This window comes from Planococcus citri, chromosome 3, assembly GCF_950023065.1.
Source record: "Planococcus citri chromosome 3, ihPlaCitr1.1, whole genome shotgun sequence".
NCBI lineage: Eukaryota > Metazoa > Arthropoda > Insecta > Hemiptera > Pseudococcidae > Planococcus > Planococcus citri.
The window spans coordinates 18035321-18059287 of NC_088679.1; the positions used below are offsets into that span (position 1 = coordinate 18035321).

At 34.8% G+C, this 23967-nt stretch overlaps 1 protein-coding gene across 3 annotated transcripts in view; it reads left to right on the forward strand.

The window, feature by feature from the left end:
* Nucleotides 1-1241: 1241 nt before the first annotated feature.
* LOC135841476 (transcriptional coactivator yorkie-like) overlaps nt 1242-23967 on the forward strand; it is an 80528-nt gene continuing 57802 nt past the window's right edge. For 2 of the 3 annotated variants that reach the window (XM_065358447.1, XM_065358448.1), the window contains exon 1: nt 1242-2075. In XM_065358447.1, the coding sequence (XP_065214519.1) occupies nt 1618-2075 (458 nt within the window). In that variant the 5' untranslated portion in view covers nt 1242-1617. The remainder of the gene's footprint in view (nt 2076-23967) is intronic. The other variant, XM_065358449.1, reaches the window with a different exon arrangement.

Here is a 23967-nt window from a genome sequence, read left to right on the forward strand (position 1 = left end):
AAATCAAGCGCATTTCAACAATTTCACAAAAAGCTGGAAAGAACATGGATAAAATAGGTATTTTAGGTAGGTATGCGTCTCAGATGATGTGTCCTGACGTCACTAACCAAATGGCGCGAAAAAATCAATTTCGAAAAAAACGGACTTAATGCGTTTTGGAAAACCACCCTTCAATTTCAATACGATACGAAGTCGACTACATGTTGGTTTCAAATGGTTTTAAATGATTTTGAAGCTTCCGGATACTTTTTGGAAATTTCAATTTTCCAAAAAACACCACATGACCTCTCAAAAAGTCGCAGGAGGCCCCAAAACGACTTGAAATCCACCAGCAGACGACTTCGTAGCGTATTAAAATTAGTTTGCAGAATGAATTTTGACTTTCCATCTCTGTTTGATGAAATATTTAAAGTTTCAAAAATCTCCTGGAGGCTCCAGGAATTTTCAAAAAATCGCTGGATGCTCCAAAACGACTTGAAATCCCCCTGCAGTTGACTTCGTAGCGCATTGAAAATAGTTTACAGAATAAATCTCAGCTTTCCAACTCCATTTTGGTGAAATTTTGTGGTAATTTCGAGTTTCAAAAATCTGCTGGAGGCTCCAGAACTGATCAAAATAGTTTAAAACAGTTTCCAATCGGTTTGTCATGCCGAAAATAGGGCGTGTACCAAATTTCAGCTTTCTTGGTCAATTTGGTAAAATTTTGATTTTTTCCCTCATTTTTGGCCTAATTTGATTTTCAAAAATTCACCAAAAATCGAAAAACGCACTTTAGCTCTTGAAATGTTGACAGGTGATAAATTTTTGCTTGATCTTTCGATCTACCCTTGTGCAGTTTGAAAAATTTTGTGCAAGTCCTATGCTGGAACGCAAAATTTGCGATTTTGGCCGACCTGTCAATTAAAATGGCCACCATTTTGTAAGTAGGGCCACTTTTTTTTTAATACAAGGGCTAGAAATGTTCCTTAGAACTCCCTCTTTAAGGAAAAAGTTGCCCCAGAGGATCGACAGGGGGGTGCAATTTATCTTTAAGTGGGCTCCTCGACTAGTAAGCGAAACACTACAATATAATTTCACGTCGAAATAATTCTAATTAATTTCGCTTTTTAAACTTTCCTCGCCTTAGCAACACTGTTTTTCACAATACTTGATAAGTTGTAAAGTTGATATGTATGATTATGCCATTATACCATTATACCGGTATCCGTTTTTCGAGAGGATCGGATACACTAGTACCGTAGTACGTCCGAATCGTAAGTCATTAGCGAATAGCGCCATCTAACGACGTTCTCACACATAACGTTGTACCGCGAACCGCATTCACTTTGGTAATTTTTTTTCGTAGTAGTTCAGTCGCGAGGTTCATTGGTCGGTTGTGATGTCTGTGTTTGGTCGCGGAGTGATGTTCCGAATTTAAAGTACTTATAAAAATCTGTAGTTATGGTGTAAGTTTAATTTTTAAAAAGTTGGTGTCAGTTTCGGTATATTATTAATATTTTCTCGGTTCAAAAATCAATGGGTAACATCTCGCGTTGTTTCTAATTAATTACCTACCTACCTATTTTTATTTCTTCGATGTGTAAATGCTAGTTAATTTTGAAAAATTTCACGATCACGATGTCAGATAACGACAAATTGAACCACAACTCGGTTGTGAGAATAGATCAAGATTCGGAGACGGAATTACAAGCTTTGTTCGACTCGGTACTCAAACCAGATGCAAATAAACCGCTCACAGTGCCATATGCTATGCGAAAGCTGCCAAAATCATTTTTCCATCCTCCTTCAACCGGTTCTAAATCTCCATCGGTATCTAGCATATCTCACAGTCGAGAAAATTCAGGAGATTCGGCGTTCGGAACGATTACAACCGCAGCAGGTCTGCAAATCAATCACTCCAGAGCTCACAGTTCTCCAGCCTCCCTGCAACAAACTTACGCTTCGGCTCAACAGCAACATCAGCATAGACATTTGAAACAGAGGAGTTACGATATTTCAACGGTCGATGAACTGGGCCCATTGCCTGATGGATGGGAACAGGCTAGAACCGAAGAAGGGCAAATTTATTTTTTAAAGTGAGTCTTTTTTTTTTACTTTTTTGCATGAAGCTGGGATGGGCCTCTTGGGGAATGAATATGTCTTCTGCAGAAACCAATTGGGTAGGATGAGTACCTACTTGTTTGAAGACCTGCTCAGTTGAATTTCTTTTTGAAAATATCCGATGTAGCCTATTTCGTTTTTTTAAAGTCAATGGGTTACTGCTGTCTTAGATCTGAAAGTGTATTTATACACGATTCGAGTGGATAGAAGTTTCCAAAATTCAAAAACCATACACCAGAGAGCCGATGGGATTAGTCTTTATCATCGTGTAAATATTTGTTGGCAATTGTCTAATGTTCGCTCGAACTGATTATCTTGCATTTTGATGCTCGAATTCGACGAAACACTCGTTACAATTGAGAGACCATATATTTCGAAATTATTTTTAGATGCACGTTCGTTCCTCATATAGGTGCTTACTTTTTTGGGTAATTTAATCGTAGAATAATTACACCAGCTTAGTACATGGTCGCAGTTAATATTTTTCAAGCATTAGGAAGCGCTAGAAATATCACGTTCTTCTGATAATATACTTTGAAACTTGAGGTCTTGAGGTTTATGTTTGTAATCTTACGTTGCCAAGGTGAAATCGAATAATCTCTTACTCATATTTCGTATTTTAAGGGTGTTGACGTGTTCTGTCGCAATCACGCGTGCAATTTTTCCTCCTTTCTCGTTTACCTACCTAATATTCCACTCAAAGGTATCCTCTTTTCGCAGAATAAAAAAAAGGCTCTATTAGTCACCTCACAATCCTTAACGTACACATTCATTCTAACCTGTTGCTGCAAGTACGAGGTAAGCATCAAAAGCCACCAGCAATAAACCAAGCTACACATTTGGTGAAAAATATCAACACTTTGGTCGAGCCCGTGTTATCACCAGTGAAAAAAAAAACTTATCGCGAATAACGTAATTTACGAGTTATTAATGTTGATTTTATATATTCGCTCGGTTCGACCACAGTCGCAGGTGTATTTATTGTTTTATTCCATTTTTTTTTTCATTTTTTATTATGGCCAATCTTCATTGTTAGTCAATTTCCGCTGATGAAAGACTATAGTTAGGTAGGTACCAATTAAACAAAATTTTCGTCGTTATTGTGTCCGATATATGCGATAACGTTGAATGCTCGAAAAGAAGAAAAAGTTTTCTCGAATTTTTTTCCTTCCTTTTGGTTTCTTTTAATAGCTCGTTTCTCGTTGTTGTATGTAGTATGTTTTGTAATGAGAATATTTAAACTAGGGAAGTACTATAACCATGCCAAGATGTTGAATTTTGTACGTTAGAAATACGACTAATATCTCGTGTATACGAGTAGCTTACTACACACAGTCAGTTCAGTTCACTTGATGAACGAACAGTTATTTGACCCGTGTGTGTTATGAATGATTAAATGAAAGTATTGAAAAGATTTATGCGATTATTGCCTCCTTGGATGTGTACGCCTGTATAGGGTATACGCAGGAAGTTGTCGAGTGATTTTGTCCCCCTTCATTGAAGAAAAATGCCCTGTGATTTTTTTTCAAGACGATATTATATGAATTATGAATGAATGGGCAAAAAGGTGTTGATTATTGGATATTATCGTTTTGACCCTCTAATTATGTATTTCTATTTCTCCAATAGGTTCATCTTTCGTTATCCTTTCTTAATATTGTGGCTTATATTTATGCACTGAATCATGAATGGATTTAAGTAGGTACCTGTACCTAATTTGTTGATAATGTTATCTAATGATGCAGCTCTGGCTCGCCAATGGTGAGGCTGGGAGTCAAAAAAAAATTAAAATACATAATAACAGGTTATTTCAGAGACTGGAGATAAGCTTGACTCAAAATAAAATGGAATTTTGATCTTTCAATCAGAATTTTGAAACTTCGAGAGAAATTTTTCTGAAAATTCGTACCACATATTGATAACAAAAATTAACGAGAATCTTGCTATTTTCAGGCTTTGAGCTACCCTAAGCCAAAATTGGAGTATTTTTAGTATTTTCCATAACTGTAGACAATAGACAGTTAGACACCCTATCGTTGAAAAAAAAAAGGTCGTACCAATAGAGCCCCAAATTGTACAAAATGAAAAAAAAATGAAATATTTCGGAAAACGTTTGAAATTGAAATAATTTCAGTTTCAAGGTCTCACTTTGGTCTCTAGGTACTTGAGTAAAATTAGCTCGATACGAATTTTAGCCACATCGATCACCCTACCCATGATCAATTTATGGACCGGTGACCTGGGTGGTTCTCATTAAGCATCACTTTTGAAAATAATAAGACGATTTTTTTTGCTGGCAAAGTCTAAAGATGTTAGTTTTCATGAAAAAAATCTCTCATGTCAGGTGCCTTTTTGTTAGAACACGCAAATCGAATCAACCCCCCCCCCCCCCCAAAAAAAATAAGAAGAAATAATGAAAAATCAAAAAAATTGAAAATTGTGCATTTTTGCGTTCTCATTCATAAATTTGTTCCATTTTCATCAGAAACATTCTATTTAATAGTTGTCACCCTACCACCAGATAGAAACATAGAATTTGCCCCCCCCCCCGACAAAAAAACTGAAAAATTTAAAAATCATTATCATTATTTTGGGGTTCAGCGATTTGATAAAATTCAAATTTGGACGATTAATACTTACATTATTTTTAGATGTGATCAATTTTCACAAGAAAAGCTATACATATCTAGTAGTTTCAAGCCCCCCCCTCCCACTCTTTCCATGAAACCTCTCAAAAAATTAGAAAACTCTCGAAAATTAAAATTTTTACCTTTCAACATCCCAATCCTCGAATTTTGCTTCACCAAAATCAAAAAACAATACTTACTCAATTTTTTTTTTTTTTTAAAGAGGTAATTTGAAAAAATTCGGAAAAAAGATCAAAATTTTAAAAAATTAGGTGATTTTTTTCAGCTTTGATAACGTCAAAATATATTAAGTACATAAATGAAAGATTTTAACAGAAATGAAAATTTTTTGACGATTTTTACAGACTTCAATTTTAATAATTTTTTCGACTTTTAGGGACTTCTTGCATAATGAGACTGACATACTCGTAGTTTGGGGTCAGAAGGAGGAGGTTTTTTGGAAATGGGGTTATTTACAATTTAGAAAGAAAAGAATTCTTCGTAGAAATGAAAATAAAAAAAAAATTATACGAAATTTTTCATCTACTTACTTAAGTATGTTGATTCTCATCAACTTGAACCAACATTATTAGGGGACCGAGGACATTTTTTTCTTCAAAAATGGATTTTTTTAACAAGGTATACATACTTTTTAGAAAACTTCGACTCAGAAATGGATAATTTTTAGATTAACTAGTGTACAAGGCAACCAGCATCATGGCGGGGGGGGGGCGAGAACAGTTTTTTCTCAGAAAATTGGTTACTTCGAAGAAATTCTGACACAGAAATGGAAAGTTGTTGGATAATTTGGATTTTTTCTCATTTTTTTTCAACTGAGAGGGAGGAAGGCTTCATACTAGAGGAGGGTCGTCGACACAGATCGGAGCACAGACGAAAAATTTTTTCTCAGAAAAAGAGATTAGGTACCTACATATGCATTTAGAAAAAATCAACTCATCAACTCCAACCTTGAAAATTAAATAAGGCACACTCTACTCAGGACACATGATTCCGTGTCACCTTTTAGCAATCATCATGGAAATTCAGTTTCAAAGGAATCAAAAAAAAAAAAAAAAAAATTTCATTTTTCAAACATAAATGGGTACTGTGGATACTCTGACAATGATAAAAATATTGAGATTTCACCTACACCGTCCATAATATCACTGTTTCCTTATTTCGATATTCAGCCATATCACAATGTATCGGAAATGGAAAAAATGAGGCATACTATTGATAGGCAGGTACATAATTTATATCAGCATTTCCTAGAAAGATTGGTCAATTTCGTGAAAATGTATATTTCTGTTCGTTAGTTGTTACCGTATTGCAAAAAGTACTCGTCAAATCAGATAGATGATTACGTACCATTTACCTCTTCCTATATTTATAGATTTCAAGGGTGAAAAATGTAGTGATGATTTCAATAAGGTACAGTAGTCTCACCCAAGTCCCCTGAGGCAGAACCTCAACTCTTCTCTAGCTCGTACATACGAGTATAAAAGGATGATTAATAATCTATCAGACAAAACGAAACGTTTTAGAGAATTTTCAAGTTTTTTGTAAATCATAGCCTATTTTATTATTGCCTCAGGGTCCAGCTATCACAAATCGCCGAGCTTTTTGCTGCACGTAAAAATCTGCCGATCGGTATACAAGAAAAAAATATCATTTAAAAAAAAAATTTGAATGATGGATTTTTTTCAAAGTTCAATCCGAAAAAAAAAACACAGAGACTCGACTCAAGCCAAGTTAAGGCAAAAGTTTTCAAAAATTCGTACTTCAAGAAGCAAAAATTATTGTTTTTTTTTTTAATGATGAGTCGTATTTTTTTTCAATGTTTAGAAAAAGTGAAAATAATAATTTTCTGGTAAAATATGGGTTCCGTGGCGGGGGCTCCTTGGTATCTTGAGACCCCTGGCGATCGCCCGGTAACATCGTATGCCAGTCTGCCCCCGATTTCCTTCCATAAAATGTCAAAATTGAGTAAAGTGACATATTTTCAAAAAAATTGGCATAAAATCATTTTACTTACTTTCTCCTTACATTACTTTTTGGGTAAATATTCAAAAAATAATTTAAAAAAACATGAGAAGTCCCACAAAAATTGATTTATAACAGGGTATCAAGGGTGTTGAGTGGAGTCAAACTAACTTTACCAATTTTCTTTTTTGATTGTGTAGCAAAATTGACGAAAATTTATGTCAATTTGCGCAACCTAATTTCGAAAGAAACTGGATTTTTCTGGTAATATTTGGAATTTTTTGACAATGATGACAGAGAATTTAAAAAAATGTTACTCCAATTTTTTGATACGCTAATCAGAATAAATAAGTAAACTTGGGGTAACTTTTTCAAAATTTTTGAGCATGGAGAAATATCAGTTTCTTTTCAAATTTTTCGGCTATAATTTTCGATGCTATAAAAGGTGATAACACTGATTTTCAACAATCTCCAAAAAAGCTCTTCAACATGCCCACAAACTGGCAAAAATTCCAAAAACGTACCATTTGTAGTTTCTAAGTTGACCCGGCTCAAACTTTAGAATAGAGTCATTCCACGTCAATTCTACCAAAAAGTGGTAAGAGGGGGGGGGGTCGGCGATTTTTATGAAATTTTTCCTGTGGAAAGCCCTTTTGAAGGGATGGCCAATGGCGCAAATTGCAGCCCTCTAGCTCTTTTTAAAGGCTGTTGGAGGGGGGGGGGGGGGGTGTCAAAGGTTGCAGTGAATTTGAAATATCATCCATTTCAGCAGTGGATTACTCGACAACCGCGATACCTACCAAAATGGAACTTTTTCCAGTAGTTGGGGGTTTTGAAAGGCTTTTTGGTGATATCCTGAAAATCAGTGTTGCCACTTTTTTTGTACGAAAAATACAGCTTGAAAAGTTTCAAAGTAAAATTTTCATATCGTTTCAACTCTCAAAAATTCTGAAAAAAATATAATTATTATGGACAACTTTTTATGCTGAACAACATATTAAAAAATTGGGATGGCATTATTTCGCGAAGTCGATTTTAAAAAATTGACAGTTTGCGAAAAATGCGATTTTTTGATTTAAATCATGAAAAAAAGTTTCGATAGCTGAAGTTAACCCATTTGACCCCTATTTTTACGTATCTGTTGAAAAAGTTGAAAACCCCCTTTCACTCGATGAAATAAACTCCTCACAAAAAAATGAAAATTCAAAAAAAATAATTCAATTTTCAATTTCAAACATCAAAAAAAGTTTAAATTTATTCAGTTGTCTTATTTTGACCTCTTTCTGACGTATTTCCTGAAAAAGTTGATAAAAATTACACTCACAACAAAAAAATAAAAATTCGTTCATTTTTTGAATCTTCGAATTTTGATTTTTTTAGTGAGCAGTTTATTTCATCAAGTGAGAGAGTTTTTTCAACTTTCTCAACAGATACGTAAAAAATGGGGGTCAAATGGGTCAACTTCACCTATCAAAACTTTTTTTCATGTTTTAAATCAATAAATCGCATTTTTTCGCAAACTTTAAATTTTTTCAAATCAACTGTACAGCATGGTACTATCCCAATTTTTTAATGTGTTATTCAGCATGAAAAGTTGTCCATGATATATTTTTTTAAGAATTTTTGAGAGTCGGAACGATATGAAAACTACGTTTTGAAACTTTTTGAGCTAATTTTTCGTACGAAAAAAAGTGGCAACACTGATTTTTATTATATCACTAAAAAGCCTTTCAAAACCACTAACTATTGGAAAACGTTCCATTTTAGTAGGTTTCTCGGTTATCTAGTAATCCACTGCTGAAATGGATGATATTTCAAGTTCGTGCAACCTTTGACACCCCCTAGCAGCCTTTGAAAAAGGGCCAGAGGGCTGCGATTTGCGCCATTGGCCATCCCTTCAAAAGGTCTTTTCACAGGAAAAATTTCAAGAAATCGCCGACCTCCCCCCCTCTTGCCACTTTTTGGTCGAATTGACGTGGAATGACCCAATAACTCTCATCTTCTTTTAAAATTTTAGCACCTCGTCCCCTGAAAATGCACTTTGTGAACTGCAATTTGCGCCATTCGTCATTTTTCGTCGAGTTCTAACCACGTAAAAAATATTTTAAAAATCTTCGACCCCCAGTGCAAGAAGCTCGACGCTTTGGTATGAATAGACCCTACAGTAGCACATCCTGCGAATGACCATATCTTCATCTCTACTCACAATCAGGATTAACTCCAGACGCACACGAGATTGAAGAGAAGAGGGCGTTGCTCACTAATGAATCATACGTGTTCTTCAATAAAACGATAACAATCGTATCGAGATTCCTGAACAGTTCTCACAGATCGGTCTATTATTCACGTCCGTATGGTGTCGACTGAGCGTATTGCTGCAAGTCAGCCGAAACACGAAACTGTTGATAATGCGTAATTACTCTATTATCTCGACTGCAAGAATAAGAAGAAGAAAACATCACCGATGAGGCGGTACGAATAGTAGAATACCGCAGTCGAGAAACAATTTTCGCATCGAATACGAATGGATCTGCTATTACGAGTACACCAGTGGATATATTGGCCATTATAGGCGACAAAATATGAACCGATGAGAAGCTTTTGCGATTTGTGGTCCATGGTCCATGGTCCCTGGTGTCTGCTGTGAGAGACTGGCCATCAGCAGCTTGGCGGCGTTGCCCTGTCCGTGACTCGGTGTAATTGATGGATGATGGATGCCTTGGCAAAGAGTATGGGTATAAAAATTGAAATATACGAGCCATCGTGTGGTCTCCGATGTATGGGTATCGCTGTTATTGGCCGATTACGCGTGTACCGTGATAGTGTACGATGTGCGGTTACGAAAGCGAACCTGAACCGGAGAGTTTTGAGTTGGAAACACGCTTCTGAGTTCTGAGCTGGGAATACACATATCTGCACTAGGAGAGCCAGAGGTAGAGGTATAGGTAATACACTACGTATGGGCCATGTTAGTAGCAGCTCCTATGACTTAAGAAGAACGACAACGACAGCCAGATATGTATTATAGTGAGTAGGAAATGCGGCAACGTTGATTTCTCGACCTTAACGGTGTGTACAGTACGATTCAGGTGGATGCGGACGTACATAATAATGGTACCGGTCTCGTTTATTACCTGTTACTCCTCGACTGGAATGAGAATCAGCCAGGGGTGGTGAAGAGTCGACTTGGCGGATGGATGATTTGGTTGGCATCGTGTCTCGATGTTGTGTTACTCAGTCGCTGCACATTACACGTGTTGATCGTGTTATCAATCCTATAAAAACTGGTTGTTCCGCGTGTGTACTAGGGTACTGGTTACCACAACAACAACGCAGCCAGATGAGATTACGAAGAAGAAAAATAAACTTCAAAAAATCAGCTATCGTAATCTCGTTCAATAAAAATCGAATTTATTCCCATCGAATGGCATGGCAGTGGCAGCCAAGCTGGTATCAGTTCAGCTGACAACTGATAACACACACTCTGGTTGTGTGCTCGCGATGCACGATGCTGGATGTGGATGACGCATTCGTCGAGCTATAGGAAGCGAAAAAGCGGTCCATACGAGTCATCAAAACTGACACATTGCTTTTTTTTCATATAGGCTGCTGTGTGAACTGTGTGATAGAAATTATCTCGTAGGCGAGTTACGTAATATTCTAACGTATTGTTTTTCCATGTAATTCAACGCGTCGTGCGTATGGTCGCCATATTACGCGTTAATTTGTAATTAAATGTTAATTTTCACGCGAATTACATTGTAGTACAAGGTACAAGCCTTAGTATAGAGGTAGTCGTGAGGAACCGAGTCGATTTGCTATGTTTTTTGTTGCCCAAATAGCTCTCGTACTATTGAGTCAAATATGACTAACGTTGGGTATGAATGAATGAAATGTTCGATAGGATCACTTCCAGGAATACCCTATAATGTGTGACTGGCTACGAAAAATTCGCCCTGGTGACCATGTAGGGATTTGAAGAAACAAATTTTTCAAGTCGATGCAGATCTTTGATGGGAATTTTGAATTAGGATCGGACAGAAATCGCCATCAATTCACATTAGCCTTCAAAATTTCCTAAAAATTGAAGAAAAAAAATCCTCCTATGTCATGGGGCTGATCACTTTGACAGAAGTATTTTCATAGTCGAACTTTTATGAGCACCACTTTGTACAAGTTTTCGAAAAATTTGAGAAAACCCGCATGGAAACAATATCTGCAATCTAATGAAATTCGTTTTAAAAAAATGAAAAACTCCTTCACTCATACTACAATAATGAATGAGTTCTTTTTACACGGATTTTGGTAGCTTTTCGAGAACCTGGATTTTTGACGATTTTTGGAAACTTCTTTTTTCAACACTTCATAAATTCCATTTTCAACTTTCAAAACCTTAAAAGTCTCAATCCAAAATCCATTTTTAAAAGGTACCTTCTTAGCAGATTCTCGTGGATTCTGCAAAAATCCAGATTTCTCGAAAATCCGTCAAAATCCACCTACTAAAAAGAACACATTTACTGTAAATCTAGGAATTCATCTTTTACGGGATCAGCCCATCAGAAAACCAAATTAACTTCAAGAAACTGAATTTCCTTTCATTTTCACTGAATTTTGAGAGTCAATGGGAACGTTGAAGGGGCCAAACTGAAAAAATGAGTTGATATTTTGGCTCTTATTTTGAAGTCTCCCCTTTTTTGCACTCTCAGTCCCTCAAGTTATTGAATTTAGTGATGAAATAATTCCTTATCTCGTAATGTCCTCCACAGTTCAAGAGAATATGTTATGAGAGCCCCCCCCCCCTCCCACGATAACTAAGAAATCAAAAAATCCAAAAGACAAAGCAGGGATGTCTACCAAATTCAAAAAACAAAATTCCGTACTTTTTTCCAGAGACTGAAAGCCGAATAATAAAGCTTAGCTTTTCGCTTTTAGCTTCTAATAAAAATTATAAAACTTTCGGCTGGCTTATAGGCTTCCAAATTTGTAAAGCTTAGCTTTCTTTTAATTTACATAGCTTACAATAATCTTGAAAATGTTGACTTTTTCAGCTTTCAGCTTTCAGCTGCTTCTGGTCCCTGATTTTGAATTTTTCATTTTTATATTTTTTTCAATAGATTTTAAACAATTTGATAGATATTATTATAAAGTACAGTCGAAAGCTGTTAGAACTTCAAGAAAGCTGGTAAAATAAAACTCTTAGCTGAGTTTGGCTTTCAAATTTATAAAGCTCAGCTTTCTTTTAGTATTCAAAAATCTTGAAAATAAAGGCTTTTTACAGCTTTCAACTTTTCGCTTTCATCTAATTCCCATCTCTGCCTTTTTCATACTTTTTTTCGTATACTTTTCATACGATATAAAATTTTCAATCCGATGTAATACATATCTCGATGTACATACAAAAATCTTTCCAACACATCTTTTTTTCATTTCAAAAATCCCTTCAAAATTTCATACAAATCTCATAAATTTCGATCATTTTTGATGGGAAAATTATCCAAGTCTCGAGCTTTCATGCAAGACGTTATCAAAAAGTATCACTTTCAAGTTTTTTCTCCATAAATCTCCAAGAGTATTTACTGTTTTTTTACCAAAAATTATAAAATATTCTCGCTTTTCAACAAAAACGCTAAAATTGTCCTTTTTGGCAACAAAAAATTCCAAATAGTTTCACTTTTTTCCAAAAATTGTCCAGAAATGTTGATTTTTACCAGAAATTGTCAAAAAACATTTTCCTTGCATTAATATAAGTCGTATAGCCTCGCATTTTGCCAAAAATTGGAATTTTTGCCTGAAATTGCAAAAATTCTCACACATTGTCTCCAAAAATTGCTAAAAAGTCCCGCTTATTTGTCAGAAAGTTTCAAAATACTTAGTTCAACTATTTGAAATGAAAAACCAAAACATTTTAATTTTTGCTATACTCTGTGTTTTTTTTCCAGTAATTTTTTGGTTTTGTTCAAACTGGTAAGGAACGTTCTTCATTACAACAGAAAAAAATTTCACCAAATTGACCAAGAAAGCTGAAAGGGATATCTGCTATTTTTAACATGCCAAATCGATTGGAAACGGTTTCAAACCGTTTTCTGCAGTTCTGGAGCCTCCAGCAGATTTTTGAAACTCGAAATTCCCACAAAATTTCATCAAATTAAGTTGGAAAGCGGAAACTCATTCTGCAAAATAATTTCAATACACTACGAAGCCGACTGCAGGTGGATTTCAAGTCGCTTTGGAGCCTCCAGCGACTTTTTGAAAATTATTGAAGTCTCCATCAGATTTTGGAAACTTGCTCCCACAACATTTTATCAAATGGAGTTAGCAAGCTGGAATTTACTTCGCAAACTAATTTCAAAACGATATGAAGTCGACTGCATGGTGGTTCCAAATAATTTTGAAGCTTCCAACTACTTTTTTCGAAATTTTTATGCTCCAAAAAACGCCATACAACCTTTCAAAAAGTCGCTGGAGGCTCCAAAACGACTTGAAACACACGAGCAGTCGACTTCGTAGCGTATTGAAATTAGTTTGCAGAATGAATTTCGGCTTTCCATCTCCATTTGATGAAATTTTGTGGGAATTTCGAGTTTCAAAAATCTGCTGGAGGCTCCAGAACTACTCAAAACGGTTTGCAATCGTTTCCAATCGATTTGGCATGTCGAAAGTAGGATGTATCCCAAATTTCAGCTTTCTTGGTCAATTTGGTAAAATTTTGATTTTTCCCTCATTTGTGGCCTAAATTTGATTTTCAAAAATTCACCAAAAATCGAGAAAGGCATTTTAGCACTTGAAATTTTGACAGGTGATGAATTTTTGCCTGCTCTTCCGATCTACCTATGTACGGTTTGAAAAATTTCGAGCAAGTCCTATGTCGGAACGCAAAATCTGCGATTTCGGCTGACCTGTAAATCAAAATGGCCGCCCTTTTGTAAGTAGGGCCACTTTTTTTTTTAGAACAAGGGCTAGAAATGTTACATAGGACTCCCCCTTAAAAAAAAGTTGTCCTGTAGGATCGCCGGGGGGGGGGGCAATAGATCCTTATGGGATCTCTCCGGCATTTAATTCTAAACACTTCTTCTGAAGAAAATCAAAAGAACTGATTTTGATGATTTTGAGAATGCTTTTCTGAGCTTTTCAAGCTGAAAGGTTTTTCCAAATGAAAATATTGATGATAACCATGCTGTAGAGAAGATTTCAAGGAACAATTTTCGTTCGAACATTGTTTTTGTACGACCAAAAAATGAAGAGATGGACGGATTTTCAAGTTTAGGCAGGGAAGAGGGGAATATGGGCATCTGGGCAAAATTTCTTTGTACCATAAAATTGCTTTCGACAAAATTACCGAGCGAATGACCTATTAAAACCTGACAAAAAATAGGCTCAGAGCAAATGCCTCTCTTTGAAAAAAAATCACTCAATTTTTTCAATCGTCTTTTTAAAAAGGGCTCAAAAAATTAAAAAATTGTCAACAGATTGTATAAGTTTATTAGCTCTATACGATTGATAATTTCATTATTCATTCGAAGCCATTCATGTTTCGGAGCCCTGTAGGAAATCGGAGCCTGGAGCAAATTACCCCTCGTTGCCCTCCATGTTCTCGACGACGACCCTGACTGTGCTGTAATAATTCACTTTCGGTGCATACAATAATAATATACTCACTGTTACGCAGTCTATGTCATTTTTTTCTTCGTCTTTCTCCCTGCTTCACATACTCGTACTTTCTTTCTCTATCTAGTCTATATCTTTCTCCATGTCTATACACTTACTACGCACACACACGTAACATATGTTAGTGTACAGATTCATGTATGTACATAGACATACGTGTACTGTACCGCCTTCGCGAGCATATAAATTTTAATTTAGAAACTCGACGTGAATTGTAATCTATAAATAATACGACAATAACACGATCTGTAAAATGAACAAGAACCTCGTGTAATTAACTCGCCGTGTTAATAAGGGGAGTCTCCGCATCCACGATGTTTCTTTTCTCGCGCCATGCGCCGAGCTGGCGAGTGGCGATGCCGCAGCCGTGCCCATTTTTTACATCAGTTTTCTCAAAATGAAACGTTTTCTTAGAAGTAGGTAATTAAACGAGAGATTGTGTCGAATGCAAGTGACTCAGATGCACAAAACGTGTGTTTACTTGCCGACGACAGTATCGTGGATGGTGTGTTTTTTGAATGGAATGGATTTGCGATCTACACACGTGTACTATAGGATATGAAATCCAACTGCAGAAGAGAAGAGCTAAAGCTATCAGTTATGGAGCGAGAGATTGCCATTTGCAGCGAGATACTGATGAAGATCGAGTTTATCCAAAAGTCGAACGATTTGAAAGTGTTCAATCGCTCTGAAGAGTGTAGAATCCTGAAAGTGGTCTTACATTTTGATGGCCATGGCCTAGGTCAATGCAGAATCTCAAATACTATCTTTTGGGAATGGGCTGCCTTTCCTGAAACAGGTTGGGTCGAGGCTAGAGCGAAAAAAGTACGGGTTTTTCAAAATATTCCATCTCTTTCAGGACCCATTTCTTTTTGAAATATCGATCTTCGATCTTCATTTAATTATTTCAACTTCAAACAAAGTCGGTAGAATTTTTTCAACACAGACAACGAACAGGTCCATGGTCTGGGGCTACCCATCCCATCCCACACTTCATCCTGCATTTTCTCATAAATGTCTACAGTCTATTATCTGCATATATCTCAAGATACCCACCACCAAGTAATTTCTTCCGTTCATATTTTCCGTGCCCTTTCCTCCTTCGCACACGAATTAAAACGCGAAATGTACCAAATTAAATAATATAAATACTAATGCCCGTCAATTTGTCTGTCGTGTGTATTTTCTCGCGGCACTTGTGTCGAGTACGATAACAGAATAAGAAAAATGTCCGAATTAATTCAGCAGAGCAGATGGAATTTGGCGAAATTTTACGCGGATGCGGTATTTGGGTCGTGTATGAATGAATTTTAAAGTAGGATATGAATCATACGCCGTACGTATTTTGAAATATAGAAAAAAATACGTCGTTTTTGTCATCACTGTTATTTTGCCTCGTCGTCGTCGTATTAGTATCGTGCTCCATTCGCGGAAATGATGAAGATGAAGCGAAGAATACGAAAATACATAGGTATCATAATCAGCCAATACTTAGTTTGTTTCAGAAACTGGTTAGGTAAGCGAGTAAGCGAACAGCAGTGCGCAGATTTGGCATAAATTTGGACATGTTCAAGAGTGTGAAGGTGATTCCAATAGATTCCTTCGTGAAGTTAATTCACTGTACATAAGATCATTCGTTCATTCCAAGTTGAATCAACCCAGTTTTGGGTTTTGGTCTTTCGATTTAGCTTAAGTTTTTTTTATACGTAGGTTCCTTATACTAGGAAATAATATAAATCGTCATCCTAAATCCATCAACTCCTCTTCAGGAAGATATTTGTTTTTCCTCAGCTGTTTAAATTTCTTCTCATAATTCCCCACTTGGGAATTTTAATAATATCTACGTCTGCGGAATTTCAAAACGAATTATGAATAGATTTGAAAAAAGTTCAAAATTGAGCTTTTTTCTCGAAAGTTCAATTTTTAAAAGCCTGAAAAACGTTTGTGCCATAATTCGAGAATTTGAAAATACTCAGAGAGCGTAAAGTATAATATTTCTCTGATATTTAAATCTAGGAACATTTTGTGATGGGATTCTCAAAACAATGAGGGGGTAAGAAGGCCCAAAATTTCAATCACTAAGTAATTTAATAACAATATCTTTGATCCGAATCATTTCTAACTTCAATTTTTCAAGTCGTACAAAGATAGATCGAAAGAGCAGACAAAAATTCATCACTTGTCAAAATTTCAAGTGCTAAGGTGCATTTTTCGAGTTTTGATGAATTTTAAAAATCATATTTTAGGCCAAAAATGAGGGAAAAAATCAAAATCTGACCAAATTGACCTAGACAGCAGAAATTTGGAAAATACCCTAATTTCGAGCAGCCAAATCGATTGGAAACTGTTTCAGGCCGTTTAGAGCAGTTCTGGAGCCTTCAGCAGATTTTTGAAACTTGAATTTCCACGGAATTTCATCAAATGCAGTTGGAAGGCCGAGCTTTATTCTGCAAAATAATTTTAATATGCTATGAAGACGACTGCAGGTGTATTTCAAGTAGTTATGGAGCTTCCAGCGGCTTTTTAGAAATTACTGGAGCCTCCAGTAGATTTTTTAAACTTGAAATTTCAACAAAATTTCATATTCGACCGCATTTGATGAAATTTCGTAGAAATCCAAGTTTCAAAAATCGTCTGGAGACTCCAAGAATTTTCAAAAAGTCGCTGGAGGCTCCAAAATGACCTGAACCCACCTGAAGTCGTTTTCGGAGAGTGCTAAAATCGGAGTGCAGAGTAAATTTCGACTTTCCATCTCCATTTGATGAAATTTTGTGGAGATTTCAAGTTTCAGAAATCTACTGGAGGCCCCAGTAATTTTTAAAAATTCACTGGAGACTCCAAAACGACTTGAAATCCACCTGCAGTTGACTTCGTAGCGTATTGAAATTAATTTGCAGAATGAATTTCTGCTTTTCAACTCCATTTTGATGAAATTTTTTGGGAATTTCAAGTTTCAAAAATCTGCTGGAGGCTCCAGAACTACTCTAAACGGTTTGAAACAGTTTCCAATCGATTTGGCAGTGACGAAAATAGGGTATATCCCAAATTTCAGCTTTCTGGGTCAATTTGGTAAAATTTTGATTTTTTCCTCATTTTTTGCCCAAAATTTGATTTTTAAAAATTCGCCAAAAATCGAAAAATGCACTTTAGCACTTGAAATTTTGACAGGTGATGAATTTTTGCCTGCTCTTTCGATCTACCTTTGTACGGTTTAAAAAATTACGTGCAAGTCCAATGTTGGAACGCAAAATCTGCAATTTCGGCTGACCTGTCAGTCAGAATACCCGCCATTTTGTGAGTAGTGCCATGTTTTTTTCTGAGGACAAGGGCTAGAAATGTTTCTTAGGACTCCCCCTTTAAGAAAAAAGTTGTCCCGGAGGATCGGAAGGGGGTGCAATAGATCCTTATGCGGGCCCCCGACTATTACTATTTTGCTCTTAAAATTTTTTCATTTTGTTTTTGAGAATACAAAAATTTCAAATTCCATTTATCTACGATTTCGTACCTCACTAGACCTATAATTTCAGCTGTTTCGATGTAGCAAGCTTTCGAAACAACAACTATCGATGAACACTTCTACAACTTATCCATTTCGACGAATTTCATGCCTGTGAACAAGTCTCATCGTCATGTGCTTATCAAATCTAGCGAATTGTGTCAGATTCACGAGTACTTTTTATAGGCTACGAGGTAACCATAACTTTCAACTTGCTATCTAATGTCTATACCTAAAAGCACTCGAGAGTTAAATGTATCAAGATGAAGATCCTTGACAGTTCGATTGTCAACAAAAGATGTACAAATTTTCGCTTTACATCTATAACCATAGCCTAACGACGCCATTTTTCTTGCGTTATATTGCATCACTATAAATGAATTAATTTTTGAAGTCTTCTAATATTCTTTGTACGTAGGTATATTTGCATTTCAAACTGTGGCCTAAAAAGGTCCGTTACTTTTTACAATTTTTTCGCCATCGTCAATGGTTTTTTTTTCGAATTCTACGAAAATATTCGTACGATAGTGACGTCTAACATGTTACCATAGACCATAAGGTAGTGTAGGTATCTTATTTCACTATTATTTTTATGCCAATTTGTACAAGTTTATTAAACCGTTGCGTATTTATAATAACGACGAACGAGGTGGTTATAACGTTAATTCGATTCTTTGGCTTGGGATGCATTTAGTATTACAGTACGATTTACTACGTCGGACGAGTGAGAAAAGACTCCGACCTATGGTTCGGTTACACAACCGTTTGCTCGTTATCATTGTTTAATTATTTGATAAAAAATTTACTCATATCCGAATATAGATATCCTCTACTCTGTCGAATTGGATTTGAGTACTGCAAACGTTACATTATAGCACATAATCCGATACCCATCATCGGATGCACGAGTGAATTCGAGCGAAACACACACAGACCTTTGTTTTCATTCGCGTTTGTGAACTTTCTACGTGATTTATCAAACCTACACAGAGACAGATAAGGTACACAGGGTGAGAGAGAAAAAACAGGAAGAATAGATCAGAGAAGATGAAAGAAAATAGAAACACGACCAAAATTACCTTTTCTGAGAAATTCTTATTAGGCCATCAATATGGGTACCCTACCTGCGTATGTGTGTGGTGCAGAGAGAGAGAGAAAGAAAGATGGTGTGTCGTTTTCAAACAGAGAGACTTCGAATGAAGATGAAAACAGCGAATAAATCACGCTTAAATGGAGACTGAAGAATAGAGCTAACTGTCTGCGCTGCGCTGCGCTGGTACAAAGATGCACAAACACTGACTGCTCTTTAAATCACCCAAAAACCTGATTATAACCTAATGCACTACTAGGTACAGCTAGGTATAGAGGTCTCTCTCTCTATCAACACACATAAGCGGCACTGTAGAAAGTTGTTACACAGACGGACGCGACTCTTTGTATTTTCAATTCCAAGAAAAAGGGATACAAGAGAACCCTTGTTTGACACCTGCTAAAGATTTCTAATGATTTACAACCGGTCTTTCCGTTCTTCGGGCGTCCTTCGCGGGTTCATGGTGCAGACCAGAGACCCTAGACTGATGACGAAAAACCTACATTACAGCCCTTTCTACGGTTACAAGGAGTGTTTATTGATAAAAGAAGCAATAAGTGAAATGCCAGCGAAAAAAAATTTTCAATGGCGAAGAACCCGAATTGGGGAAAAAACTAAGTAAATTCTTAGCTTATCGAATTCGTGTAAGTATTTATTGACACGATTCAATACAGTGATAAGCGGTGATATCGATGTTTACGAAATGTACTTGTATTACCATTCGACGAATCTTTTATTATATTATGGGTTTTTGAATAAAAAGATATTATTTTTCCTGGTGAAGTACACTTATAAAAGTTGATATTGTAAACCGGACTCGCACATATGCTTGTGAAGTTGACTGGAGTAGTACAACTTTGATTTGACAAAAAAAATGTATGAAATTTTAGTGAAATCTCTCAAAATTTCGCGAAAAGTTGATCAAATATAATCAAAATTGAATTGAAATTTCGCAACAATAAAACTGTAAAATTGGCTTAGAAATATTTCGTTGAAAATTACTAAAAAATTGATCAAACTTTTAGTTGACAAATTCACCAAAAATTGCATGAAACAAGATTTGAAACTTCTTAGAATGAAAAAAATAATTGAAACTGACCAAAAATTAATAAAATTTTGGAATTTGAGAAGAATAATGTTCATGAAAATAGGGTAGATTATGAAGTGGAATGAAATTTATCAAAAATTACACAAAGTATCAGGTATAAAAATTGTTCGAAAATTGATGAAATTTCAGCGCAAATGAGTTGAATTTTGCGAAAACTACTTTGAAGCATAATTCAAGAACGATGATGTGGGTACCTAATACCTATCTCAAAATTCAAGTGAAATGTTCCAAAAATCAAAAGTACTTTTGGTAACGTTGTCTTCGTGAACATGTTCATGCCTCATATTAATTGTTATGAATTACGAATTTCTAGTAATTTCACCATTTTTATATGAAACTTGTGTGTTTGTTTTCACGATTTTTGTAACATTATAACAAATTTCAACGTTGAAAAAATTTTGCCTTATTATGCCGGGTATTTTATCAATGTATGGAAATTTTCAAAAAACTATGGAAGTTCAATTCAACATTTTATACGATACTTTCTGCATTTTTGATACATCTCGTACCATTTTTTCAACTTTTGGTGGATTAAGTTTTGGTAACCTCGAGTGATTTCTATGGAAATTTTATTACTTCGATATTTGCTTGAGCGGAGATCGTAAAAAATGAAAAAAGGTTGGAGTGCTTCGACCAAATTCAGAGGACATCTTCACTTTGAGTTGAACGCTACTATGAAAAAATGTTGGCTTCGGAGGTGCTTCAGGAGAGGAGATACGGATTCTCAAAGAGGAGGAATTTTTGAAAAAGCATTTTTTTCGCTCTAGCTCCTGCCCAAATTCTTTTGTGAAAAATGGTCCAGTCCCGAAAGATGGTATTTAGGATTTTGGGTCGACCTAGGCCATTGCCATCAAAATCCAAGACTACTTTTTAGTGTGCATAGCACACTATTGGTTTCGCTTTGAGAAATTAAAATTCAATTACAATGAATGTTCTCTTAAGCTATCCAACCGTTTTTCGTACCTATTGGACACCATTTGAGAATCATTAAGGCGGAGGGTATAGATTTATTTTCATTCAATTCGGATGGGTGCTGAGTAATTGCAATTTTAGTTCATTATTTTAATGCATTAAATCCTAAAAAAGGGAAAAGGGGACTTGTAGAACACCTGCCGCTCATTGTACCCTGCTATACCCCCAGTCTATTCCATCACCAGCTGTGTTTCATTGTACCCTGTTACACCCCCGGTCTGTTAGCTGTAAATTCCAAGTGGGAGTGGTTTGGTGGGGCGTTTACCAAACAAATATATTATTTTAATGCCCCAACCCTCGTAGTGAATTCGTGGCTGAGTGGTTAGGGCATGTAGGTTGGAATAGGAAATTTAGGGACCCAGGTTCGAATCCCCGTGAGGTAAGTAGGTAGGTGACAGATTTTTCGTAGGAAAATTGGATAGGTAAATGCTTTGGAGTTACCTATGTAGTACTTAATTGGAATTTTAATTCTTTATATTATTAACAGTAATATTAATTTCAATTAAATAATTTTTTTTATATAATGAATTTAATTAATTCATAATTTTAAGTCGAAATTAAAGTTAATTTTATATAAGATAATATAATTAAATATTTATTATAATTTATTATTGCAAATAATAAGATTTATCTAATTTAATTCAATTAATACAATTTATTTTAATGATAATGGGGCAAAAATAATGCTGAAATTGAGATATGAATTATGATATCATTTGCTAACTAAAAATTCATTTCATTAATTTTTTGTCTACCTATAGCGATAAGTATAGTAAGAATTACCTTGACATGAATAATTTTCAACTTTTTACATACTTATAATTTAAAAATTACTTCAAAATGAGTAATTAAACTAATTTTTGTACAATTGAAACATGTAATTTTTATTATCATGATTTAGTAAAAATTATTAAAACAAAATGATTTTTACTATTGGTACCTATAGCAAAATTTATTAAAATGATAATTTTTACTATACGATTACAGTAAAAATTATTGAATGGGATCTGGTACTTAATTGTGCTAAATACCAGTATTTAGTTAAATTTTTTTGTAAAAATTACCCATATTTTTTTTCGTGTAATTTAGAGGCAATTCAAATTCTTAACATATTTTATAAGATTTAATTCTTAATTTAGAATAAAAAGCAAGTTCTGAAAATTGGTTTGAAAATTTATAAATTTGAAGACAATGGAAATTCTAAAAAAAAATAATATGAAAATTTGTATTTAGAGACGCTGAGAATTCCAAAAATTGATTAAAAGTTCTGTAAGTTGCAGATAATGTGAACTTGAAAATTATATGAAATAAGTAAGTATTGTAATATTTATGAAGAAGATGAGAATTCTGAAAAATTGGAGGCAATGTAAATTCCAAAAATTGAGTAAACGTTTTACAATTTGTGGACGATATGAACTTGAAAATTGAATTTGAAATTTTTTAATTTAAAGACAATAAGAATTCTGAAAAATTATTCAAAATTTGACTATTAAGAGGCAATGTGAATTCTAAAAATTGATTGCAAATTTCCTAACTCAGCAGCAATGCAAAATTCTGAAAATTTATTGAAAACTTTATGAAATTGTAGCGATGGGGAATTCGGGAAATTGATTTGAAATTTTGTAAATTTTAACACAATGCAAACTATGAAAAACAACTAGAAATTTCTTAATTTAGAAGCAATACAAGATATGAAAACACTGAAAAACAATTATTATTTTGAAGCAGTGAGAGTTTCAAAAATTCTCATTACTGTGACATGGTTGATTCACTTATGCACTACCTAGATGTAATAACGGTTATAGCTGTAGAAAAGGCAGCTAGCTACGCACACGTTGCAGCTAAGCTTTGCTTAGCTGTCTAGTTTAGGATTCTTCTGAGCAGATGGAAATTTAAAAATCGCTCATTTTGAGTAAAATTCATGTTTTGAAAATTTTTTCTGCTCAAATATTTCGCATAAGGGTCATTCCACGTCAATTCGACCAAGAAGTGGTAAGCAGGGTCAGCGATTTTTTTGAAATTTTTCCTGTGGAAATACCATCTGAAAGGATGACCAATGGCGCAAATCGCAGCCCTCTAGCATTTTTTTGAAGGCTGTCAAAGCTTTTAATGAACATGAAATATTATCCATTATTTCAGCAGTGGATTACTCGATAACCGCGATACCTACCAAAATGGAACTTTTTCCAATAGTTAGGGGTTTTGAAAGGCTTTTTGGTGATATCATAAAAATCAGTGTTGCCACTTTTTTTCGTACGTTAAATTAGCTCGAAAAGTTTCAAAACGTAGTTTTCATATCGGTTCGACTCTCAAAAATTCTGAAAAAAATATATTATGAACAACTTTTCATGCTGAACAACATATTAAAAAATTGAATTGGAATTATTTCGTAAAATTGATTTTAAAAAATTGATAGTTTGCGAAAAAAATGCAATTTTTTGATTTAAAACATGAAAACAAGTTTTGAATTGTGATGGCATTATTTACTAAAGTCGATTTTAAAAATTCAAAGTTTGCGAAAAAATGCGATTTTTTTATTTAAAACATGAAAAAAAGTTTTGATTGGTGAAGTTGACCCATTTGACTCATATTTTTACGCACCTGTTGAAAAAGTTGAAAAAATCTTTTCACTCAATGAAATGAATTCATAAAAAAAAAATCCAAATTCTGAGTGAATTGAAAAAATGAACGAATTTTAATTTTTTTTTTAGCATGAGTGTAATTTTTATCAACGTTTTCATTAAATACGTCAGAAAGAGGTCAAAATAAGACAACTGAACAAAATTAAACTTTTTTTGATATTTGGAATTGAAAATTGAATTTTTTCGAATTTTGATTTTTTTGTAATGAGTTCATTTCATCGAGTGAAGGTTTTTTTTCAACTTTTTCAACGGATACGTAAAATTAGAGGTCAAATGAGTCACCT